General features: G+C 49.3%; 1 protein-coding gene and 1 long non-coding RNA gene across 9 annotated transcripts in view; one reads left to right on the plus strand and one right to left on the minus strand.

The window, feature by feature from the left end:
* LHX9 (LIM homeobox 9) overlaps positions 1–10,345 on the plus strand; it is a 21,520-nt gene that overhangs the window by 4,390 nt on the left and 6,785 nt on the right. Inside the window, exons 1-4 of one of the 8 annotated variants that reach the window (XM_015636106.3) lie at positions 1,662–2,080; positions 2,176–2,294; positions 3,952–4,154; positions 4,885–5,240. In XM_015636106.3, the coding sequence (XP_015491592.1) occupies positions 2,178–2,294; positions 3,952–4,154; positions 4,885–5,240 (676 nt within the window). In that variant the 5' untranslated portion in view covers positions 1,662–2,080; positions 2,176–2,177. Of the gene's footprint in view, positions 1–1,647; positions 2,295–3,951; positions 4,155–4,884; positions 5,241–10,345 lie in introns of those variants that run through there. The other 7 variants (XM_019007637.2, XM_015636104.3, XM_015636107.3 and 4 more) reach the window with 7 other exon arrangements.
* The window catches only part of LOC107208113, a 50,111-nt gene continuing 48,059 nt past the window's right edge, over positions 8,294–10,345 (minus strand). Inside the window, exon 5 of the long non-coding RNA XR_004498476.1 lies at positions 8,294–9,189. This is a non-coding gene — a long non-coding RNA (uncharacterized LOC107208113). The remainder of the gene's footprint in view (positions 9,190–10,345) is intronic.

The following is a 10,345-nucleotide window of genomic DNA, read 5'->3' on the forward strand; positions in this document are numbered from 1 at the left end:
CTGCCCCTGCCCCTGCCCCTGCCCCTGCCCCTGCCCCTGCCCTGCCCTGCCCTCCTCTCGGGCCGCCCGACAAAGCCGCCGGCCCCGCAGCCGGGCTGGCCCGGGCCAGGCAGCCCCGCGGGGCTGCGTGCGAGAGGGAAGCACCTCCGCCCTTCTCCCCGAGCAGCCGTCGTGGAGCGGCGACGGGAAGGAGGGGGTGGAGGAGGATTGGGGATCCCGAGCGAACAGCTCCCGTATCCCGGACTGAATCACCTTGTTTATTTTTCCTGATGTCTTATTGTGCTAATTGACTTGTTTTCTCCAAGGAAAGCCTATCTTATCCTTCTTCCCCACAAAGATTTTTTTTTTTTTTTTTTTTTTCCCCAGTCCGGGAGTTCTCTGCAGAAGATTACGGCTTCTGGAGGGATCTGCCCTTTTTAAGGGAGATTCCCTCAGCCCTTTTTGAGTCTCGTTGGTTTTATAGCTATTACTCTCTTATTAAAACATACACATATATACAACACATTGATTTCCATCCAAAAGGGCTAATTACATTACTTACAGTAAATAGCAGCCCTGCTGTCCAGGGTCTAGTGTGCCAACAGAGAAAAAAAAATCCCGGCTTATTTCACTTGATTGACTTCATCTTTGTGTGAAATTGTGTTTTATGAGCTGTATTCTGGCACTCGGAGGAATGTAACAACATTCAATCTGCAAATAACATTAATTTTAGCTACTTAGGGGGAAAGAGAGGGGAGGAAGCTGGCTGCTTGAATCTTGGGTTACATGGAAGAGGTGACTCGAGGAGCCCCTGAGGATGTCTCTGGGATGCTTTGGAAAGGAAGTGAAGGCTGGGGTACTTCTTTCACTAGTCGCGCTAAGGTTTGGTGTGGAGTGTCCCCCAGGGAGCAGGGAGTGCAGGACTGCCGCCAGGAAGATCCTTCAGTAGGGATCGAGGTGTCAGGAAACAGCCAGCAGCTGTTTCAGGGAAAGGCAAGGAAGAGTGGTGTGAAAAGTAAGTAGGAAATCGGGGAAAGGAGGGGTGGGAGAGCAGACAGAGAGATTAGCCAGGAAGGAATGAATCGCCCGGTCCCTTGCACACAATGATCTCTCGCAGTCCCGGCTGGGGAGCGGGCGAGGGGAGAGAGCCCCTCCAGGGCGACCCCGGCCGGCAGGGGCTGTCCCGCAGAGGGGCCTCATCCTGCTGCCGGCACAGGCGGGGGCTCCGCGGGGCAGCAGGGCGGACACCGTCCCGGGAAGCGCTCGAACTGCCCAGGCCGCCCCTGCCTCCGCGGCTCCCCCCGCCTCAGCGCCCCTCCGCGGGCCCGGGGAGCGCTCCGGCCTCTCCGGCCCGCCTCAGCTGCCCCGCACCGGGGCTCCTTTTCCTTCTCCCGTTCCCGCGGCGGAGCGAGACACGGCGGGGCCGGCCCGAGCGGCCGCCGAACGGAGGCTCCAGCGGAGCGGCCCGGGGGGAGCGGGGCCCCCGGTGGGGAAAGAGCGGCCCCGGGCCACCCTGCCCCTCGGCAGGCGCCGTCGCCGCCAACTCCCGGGACTCCGTATTTGGGGGAGGTAATAAATCCCACCCCACCCACAGCCCCGACCGTAATGTTTGTCACTGCTTGCCCATCACTAGGGGTTGAGAGGAGTATGACAGGTCTTTGTTGTCTGAATAAAAATCAGTGGCAGCTCAAGGGAGAGAACTCCTCCTACTAAATTATCAAAAATGGGCTGGCTTTAGTCCCTTAACAAATTGGACAGAGCTCCGGAAAGCAGCAGTCCCAAATCCAACCTACAGGCACTGGGAACTTTAAAGCAACCAGGGACTGCTGAAAATAGCACTTCTTTTTGCTTTCTTTGTATTCAAAACTATATCCTTTCCCGACTGATTCTACTGCCCCAGGTCCAAGTCTCTCCAGTCAGAAGCCCCAGCTCTCCAGAACAGTAACAGATCCTTTAGCTCTTTATTATTTTATTTTTACAACTAATTATTATTACATTTTCTCCCCCTTGTTTGTTTTCTGCACATTTTCAGGAAGCCCTCAGTGCTTGCGCAAATAGAAGCTCCTATTGCAACCTCCTTCCCTGCGCTGTGCACCTCGGTGTAAACATTTTGGATGATCTAAAGACTCTGGGGTCTGTATATGGAAATAGTGGGGTGCAGAGCAGAAGAAAATACTTGTCCTTTCCGTCCCCCAGCCATGCTTTTCCACGGGATCTCCGGAGGCCACATCCAAGGAATCATGGAGGAGATGGAGAGGCGATCCAAGACCGAGTCCCGCCTGGCCAAAGGGGGACAGATGAATGGCCGAGACACGGTAAGAACGGAGCTGGCGCTCTTTGCAAGGGAATCCCTGCAAGCATGGACCCGCATCGGGATAGACCCTGACTTTGGGGAAGGGAAAGACGCTGCTTCCCTCTGTCCCTTCCCTTCACCCCTTCCGAGGCTCCCTGTAAACCCACCCGTAACTCTGGGTGCTGTGCTGGCCAGGCTCGGTTATACATTTGTCTAATCCATGTCGCTGCTCCGTGTGCTCTCTGGAGTGACGGGGAAACTGTTGTAAATCGTAACAGGGACAGGGTTTCAGCCCTTGCGGCGGAGCAGCCTTTTGCCCCTGCTCGGCTGCCTGCGGCCGCTCTGCCCCTGTGAGCAGGGCTGCAGCTGGAGCTCCCGAGGTGTGCTTTACTTTTATTCTGCACTTCTGGCGCCTCCTAAATTAAACCTCAGCCGCGACTGCTTACTTTTCGTAACTGTCTTTGGTCTAAAAGCGTGTGATTGATACAGAGGCACCACTCTCTCTGAGTGTTATGCCAGCCGACTACTTTGCTTAGAAAGTAATATCTCCTCTTTCCTTAGTCAAAAGAACCAAAGTCTTCAGATATGTACTAAAGGATGGAAGGGAAATCGAGTGTCACGCTTGGCTTTGTGTAAAGCGAGATCTCCCTTTCTCCAACTTGTAGGGCTTCCGCCGATCGCGCACAAAGCTCTGCACACTAAATAACGGCCTGGAAAACTGCTTTAAGGCTTTGGTCCTGTATCCCTCTCTCCTAAATAAACTCATTCTTTGTTACATGAGGATTTGCAATGTAAATTTAACTCACCTTTCAATTGCTGAAAAGGAAAGGGGGCGAGGAACACAACTTCAGATTGAAAAATGAACGCGGAGTTGCCACTTTAAAACAGTTGAGACTTTTGAACAATATGTTTGGGATTTCTTCCCTGTTACTTTATCAGCAAAATCTGACCCAAGTTTCACGGCCGAGCTTTTGTCTCCGCCGTCCCTTCGTCTCCCTTTGTCCTGAGCGCCACTCCTCGTGGGGAGAAGATCAATGGGAACTCAAAAAAGTTTACTGACAAAAAGATGATGGTTTGAGCCTGTGCCACCTTTCCACCCACGTCCCTGGCCGGGCTTGTGAGCGTTCACACTCACTGCTTTTTACACCATCCACCTGTCCCCTTTCTCTTACTCCTGTTTTAAAAGGCCTGTATTTCTTTAGAGATGTGGTTGCGGGTCGTTTAAATACGGGTGAAAATTTGCCACAGAATGAGTACAAGCCTGAACCCTCTGCCAGAAACTTTAGGAACCAGTATTTTCCTACTAAAAACGCTATGTCTGTGAAGTGCTTTAAGATTAAAATGCTAAAAAAGAAAAAGGGGGAAACCTCAGACTTTAAGTTCAGAACCTCAGAAAAGAATGGGCTCTGCTTTTCTTACTGCGGCCTAATCCGTAGCTTTCACGTATTGAAATGACATGAGATCGTTAGGAGAGGTTTACTGTGAATCACAGTAAAGGCTTTACTAGCAGGGATGGTCCCGGTTTCCCCTTAAACTTCCCGCTGGGAGCCAGGAGCTTGGTCCCAGAGAGCTGTGCCTTTGTACGAGCCCTGGACCCTGCGCAGGGCCCGTCCCCAGCCCGGCCTGCCTGCCTGTCTTTCTGTCCCTGTCTCATCCCTTGTGGTGTGGTTGTTTTGCAGAACATGCCCCCCATGAGCCCCGAGAAGCCTGCTTTGTGTGCTGGTTGTGGAGGGAAGATCTCAGACAGATATTACCTGCTGGCTGTTGACAAACAATGGCACCTCAGGTGTCTTAAGTGCTGTGAATGTAAACTGGCTTTGGAGTCAGAACTCACCTGCTTTGCCAAGGACGGCAGTATTTACTGCAAGGAGGATTACTACAGGTACAGCAATCAGTCCTCATGGGTTCAAAACACGTCCCCTCAAAAGGCACTGTGAACCGAAACGGTCTTTTCTCCACACAGGCTTTCAAAGGTAGCTTTTCGCAGTCAGCGATTTCTTAATCCTTAGTCCCCTCAGAAAAGTCTCACGTTTCAAAACTGAACGGGGCGTCAGGGGACGCGCTGACTGAGCGTGTGTGGCGGTGCACAAACAGGCGAAGGCTCTCCCGCTGCTCGGCGTTTTCCCTCCGTAAAGACCCGACGGAAATTCCCCTCTGCCCTCATCTTGCCGCTTTTCCCGAGGGCCGGAGCCCGGCGCCCCGCCCGGCCCCACTTGCCCGTGTGTTTCGGCTGTGCCGCTGGCCAGCGCCCCGTGGCTCCTGTCGTGTCGACAGGAGCGCCAGGAGAGCGGTGCCCGATGAGCCCCGTTCCGGCCCGCCTGGCCCCGTGCTCACGGCCAGCGGCGGGGCCTTCGCCCAAGTCCGGGGAGAATAGGTCAGGTCTGCGGGGAGTGCGAGCCGCTCCCCCTGGGACCTCAGGGCCGACTCCCTGAGGCTGTCCCGACATCAGACGGGCCAGGGGCCACAGCCGGTGCCACGGGCCCTCTTGGGGCCGGGGGCACGACCCTGTCGGGGACAGGCTCCCTCACGTGGCCGGGAGGGAAGGAGGGAAGCACCGGGGCGAGCTCTGCCTTTGCCGTTCTAGTTGATGCCCACTTTCCTGTTTCCTTCAGAAGGTTCTCCGTGCAGAGATGTGCCCGCTGCCACCTTGGGATCTCAGCCTCTGAAATGGTCATGAGAGCCAGGGAATCGGTTTATCACCTGAGCTGCTTCACCTGCACCACCTGCAACAAGACTCTGACCACAGGCGATCACTTTGGCATGAAGGACAACCTGGTTTACTGCAGGGCCCACTTCGAGTCCCTTTTGCAAGGAGAATACCCCCCTCAGCTGAGCTACACCGAGCTGGCTGCCAAGAGCGGAGGGCTGGCCCTGCCTTACTTCAACGGCACTGGCACGGTCCAGAAGGGGAGGCCCAGGAAACGAAAGAGCCCTGCCTTGGGAGTGGACATCGTCAGCTACAACTCAGGTGGGAAACACACGCTGAGTCTGCCTCCCGCTCCCCTGGAAAGGGCTTCCCCTCAGCCAGGCAGTGCACGACTAACTCAGCCAGGCCAAATCTTGCTTAGCCATTGGAAAATCAAACAAACAGCCCTCTGAGGGTTGGAGCCTTTGCAGGAAAGCTAACAGCAGCCCTCCTCAAAGGCTGTCTTTGCCTATTAATGTCAAACACCCAAACTTAGCCACTTCCCAGGGTAAAGACAAAACAAAAACCAAAACAACCCCCCCAAACAAAAAACCAACCAAACAACCCACAAAAAAATCTCGATCCCCAAAGCCATATAGTTATTTCTTTGCTGGAATCTCAGAGATACAGTTATCATTATTTATATTTGATTCGCTAAAAGCATTTCACCACTTAAACCTCAAATTAGGAGTAACCGTATGAATCAGGAAAAATAGAATAAAAGTTATAGGATATGGTTTCTACAATGCCAATGTTGTATGCATATAATTCGATTTATATATGGAATTTATAGTGATTAATTCTTCAGGCCGAATAATTCTGTTTTACTGAGACATAAATGATCAAACTGTACAAGAGGTCAACGAAGAAATGTTGTTCCCTGTAACTAAACTCTAACAAATGTAATTAGGGTGAATGATTTCTGTTCTCTCAACAGTAGGAAAGGAACAAGTGTTGCCCCGTATTAAGTATCCTCTCTAACTCCAGTCAGTTGGGTTTATACACCCAAACCGTGTATAAACAGTGCTAGTGGCCAGAGGTAAAGGAGTTTCAGGAATGACCAAGCAGTTGAGGCAGGTTTCATCAGATGAAAGACGAAAGCAGTAAGGGTAAATAGGAATTAGCAAACTCCCGACTCCAAAATTGTTTTAGCGAAACTTAAGCTTCCCACGGACGGTAACAGAGGAAAGAAAGCCGTAGGAAGCAGGAGTGTGCTTCCCCGTGAAGCGTGGAGCCGCCCCGGCAGGGAGCCGGGGGTGCCGGCCCCAGGGCTGCGGACCGCTGGCCCCACCGGGGAGCCGGGAGAGGGATCAGGGCCTCCCCTTCCCACAATCGCGGGTCGGTAACAGTGCATCGCTCTCGGCCCGGAGCTCTCTCCCCTGCACCGAGTTCAACCCGCTGCCACTGAGATCCATAAGGACTCTTCCACAGCCCCCCTGCCCTCCCCACCCCTCCCCAGCACCTCCTCTGGGGCCGCTCGTGAAACGGGCTTTAGCTGGGAACCAGGGAGCTGTGCAAGGCGATTTCATCTCCTCTGATGCGTAGACCTTGGAGCCAGGGTAATCACTGCGCTAATTGTTCCTTGTTAATTGAAGATGACATTGGAATCCCTGGCTACGGAGCGGCTTCCAATCAATCCTGAAAGCTGCTAAAGAAAAGGGAACCTGTAGCGCAGCCAGGATTAATTCAGACCCAGCTTCCAATGGTGGATTTCTCGTGCGCCCGCGCTCTGCTCTGGTCTCTTACCCTGGTCCACACAGCATCACCCGAATCCCCAGGTTCCTAAAGGGAAATACTTCTAGGGACAATTTAGCGTTAACATTAGAATCAGAAGTTATGGTAAGATGAAGAGTTGTAGATAAGATAAAGCTCCCCTTAAACTTCAGATCAGAGAGATCTCTCAAGAGAGACAATATTTGCAAACGGTGACATAATTTTTGTGTGCTGGTCTTAAAACGTCCCTTCTTTACAACAGTGGGCCATATAAGATGTACCACTGATTCCAAATCAGATAAAAAAGCACCACCCATTATGAAAATACAGCCGACTGCATTGAGAACTCATAGAATCCTCCGGACAACGGAAAGAAAAAACAAAACAAATCAACAAACGCTGTGATGCTCTGGACTTAGGCTAGATGGCTAAGAAATCTCTTTTGTTAGGGCCGTGATTTTATTTTTTTACAAGCATTATCTAGCTATGTCCAGAGTAGACACATAGCTAGAGAAAGTTTGTAGCGAAACAGTGCATCCGGTGCAAACAGCCCATTGACCCACTGAGCTCCAGATCCAGGGGGAGGAAAGCGAACCCGGAACAGCAAAGAAATGAATTGCAGTAGATGAAATCGCTTCTTGAGAGAAAAAAGAGCCTCTAATTGGCAGCCACTTCCCTACACACATTTTTCATTCTCTGCCCTGTGACTCAGTAATTGCTCTTGCACGTAATCATTTACAAAGGGCAAGCAGTCCGCAGAAATTAAATGTCGGACGCACGGCGGCCGCTTTCCGAGGGAGCAGCGGGCCCCGTATCCCGGGGCCGGGGCTGGCGAGCGGGCCGTGTGGCGATGTGCCGCGGGGATGGCGAGCACGGCTCCGCACACGGCCCGTGCGGCAGAGCGCTCCGAGCCGGACACCGCCGCGCTCCGCAGCTCCTGACCCGCGCCCGGCGCTCTCCGGCCACTTTGGGTCTGTGACCCCCCCAGTAAGCCGAGTACCTTCCCGAACAGTCCCAGCCGCGGCGTCCATACAATTCACAAGAAGCCATTATGGAAAACGACCCCGAACTTTAAAAACGAAAGTCCGATGGAGCCAACAGCTTCACCCAGCTGAGTATGAGCATGTGTGCTTTCACAGCCATCCAGCAGGCTCTGGCTCAGATTTGTGTGCATGTTATGTTTCAGGGGAGCTGAGCCCCGGTCCGGAATGGAAAATCAGACTCTGCTGCAGAATCTACAACAGTTTTTCTATTCTGTATTTTGTTTGCTAGTTTAATTTCTTTTTCACAGCTCCTCGGTTGTAAAAGTGGAAACACAATAAATAGCTCAAAATGCTATGAGGTAGGAGTCACTCATACTTGCAAGCTGTCTGGAATTAATGTGAAAAATGGAAGAAAGTATTCAGAAGTACTTAAAACATTCAAGGCTTTCTCTATATTACATCTTATATCATATAATTAATATGTATTTTGAGGGAAACTGTGTTGACTTACAGCATAGAGAATATAGAATGAGACAGTGAAGGTTTCCCTAGGAAAATATTTTACACATCTGTTCCTCAAAGAGCTGCTTACTTTATTTCATTACTTGTGTGTGTGTGAAAAACTATGAAGAGTTCACTTCAAGAATTCTTGGCAATAAAAAGCAAACTGTTTTAGCTCTTAAAGCAAAAATTAAATGACCCTCCAATCCTGCTGCAAAGAAATGAGCAGTGTCTTGCCTGACTTTGTGCTTTCCCTTAGTTCTCCAGGAGATAGTGTAAGACTCTGCTCTGTGATGTGGCCAAACCACACAACACTGTGTAAAACAGAGCCCCCCTCTCATTTTCTCTTGAAAATAAAAACCAAAATAAAATAGACCACTGACAAAAAAAGAAAAAAAAAAAAAGAAAAAAAAAAGAAAAAAAAAAGAGTGGAGTATAGAAACAAAGACAATAAGCAGGACAGAGGAGCCTGAGGAAGTTTGTGCTGCTTCTCTAAGGCTGAGTGGCCCAAGGAAAACAACACAAACAAGCAGCTTGCAACTCTGAAGTAAAACCTGAGGACTGAATTCTGGTACTCTGATTTATGTCAGCTCATAAGTTACAGCCCACGCAGTTTGACTAAAGGCAGTGTGATTGCTTGTGAAAAAAAAGCAGTAAATACAATCCAAATCTGGTCTGAAATTGTTTTTAAGGCAACTTTCAACTCCTGGTCTTTTCAGAAGTGTCAGCTTACTTTGTTTGAAAGTACAGATATACTTCTTACCAAGACAAGGAGCAAAGCTAGCTATAATTAAATATTCACCTGATTTTCTGTCAAAGACTTGTCTTACCAGCATCTGTTCATGTTGACTTGTCTTATAATTCAAAAGAGAAAGCACCTTCAAGAAGCTTTTTATTTTCTTATGGTTTCAAGTTGCTTTGCCTCTGTTTTCAGCACTGCCAACAGCAGTGTCTCTGTATTGTGTGCTTTCCTTCTTCCTCTTCTCTCTCAATAAGGAATGGAGATCAGCTAGGCTTCGTAAATAATCCAGTAACTATTGGAAAGCAATTCAAAAATCAAAATGAACAACTAATGACAATCTAATTTAGAGATATTCTGAAACATTTTTAATTAGCTCTTCTTTAAGTAATATTCTCTGCTATGATGACACCATTATTTTTCTCCTATGACTGAACTATATTTATGAGGTCCTAGAAATTGCTAACCCTTTTGTTTAAGCTGAAAGGAAAAACACAGATGCATTTCTTACTTTTCTTTTTTCTAATACTGTTATTTCTTTCTCCAATGTGTAGTAATGATGCCACCATCCCCAAAAAGCTGGTACTGTTGTGTACAATTCACACCCATAAAACTGTAATCTGAAACAAACTTATCTTTCATAGATACTTTGAAAATACTGAATCAGGGAAAGCAGAGAAACTCTTCAAGTTTTGAGTCCCTATCTGCTTGCTTGTAGAAATGTCCTAAACCAGTACTAAGACCTGCTGCTGATTGGGACTGGGGGACTGGGTCAAGTCTTGATGCAGCTGCTTCCTGGATATATTTTACAGATGAAGGACTTTGAGCAGTTCATATAAACTCTTAGGCAGAGTCCAAAAGCATCTATTTTATCAGCAAAAAACCTCAGCTTTCTTGATGAACTGTCATAACAAACTTTTCTGCTGTATATCTCTTTTTATAGGTGCTTGTGATTTGGGGGAAAAGCTCAGGAACATTCAAAATTCTGGTTTGACCTTTTCTCTCAAGCTAAGAATGTTTCAATGAGTAAGATTTCAAAATCTGAATGAGACTTCAAATGACTCTGAGTGCCCAAAGCAAAACCATTACCACAGGGAAAAGACTTGTTTCAAATAAATGCCAAAGGAGAGAGAACTTTCTAAGTCTGCCCTTAGTAGGTACAGGCCTGGGGGACATAGCATATTATAAGGATAGGAAATGATAAAATTCTGAACCTCTTTTGGTCTCATTGATTAATCTCATTGATTAATCACATCTGTATCCTTCCTTCCTTCCTTCCTTCCTTCCTTCCTTCCTTCCTTCCTTCCTTCCTTCCTTCCTTCCTTCCTTCCCTCCTTCCTTCCTTCCCTCCTTCCTTCCTTCCCTCCTTCCCTCCTTCCCTCCTTCCCTCCTTCCCTCCTTCCCTCCTTCCCTCCTTCCCTCCTTCCCTCCTTCCCTCCTTCCCTCCTTCC

Source organism: Parus major, chromosome 8, assembly GCF_001522545.3.
Source record: "Parus major isolate Abel chromosome 8, Parus_major1.1, whole genome shotgun sequence".
Taxonomy (NCBI): domain Eukaryota; kingdom Metazoa; phylum Chordata; class Aves; order Passeriformes; family Paridae; genus Parus; species Parus major.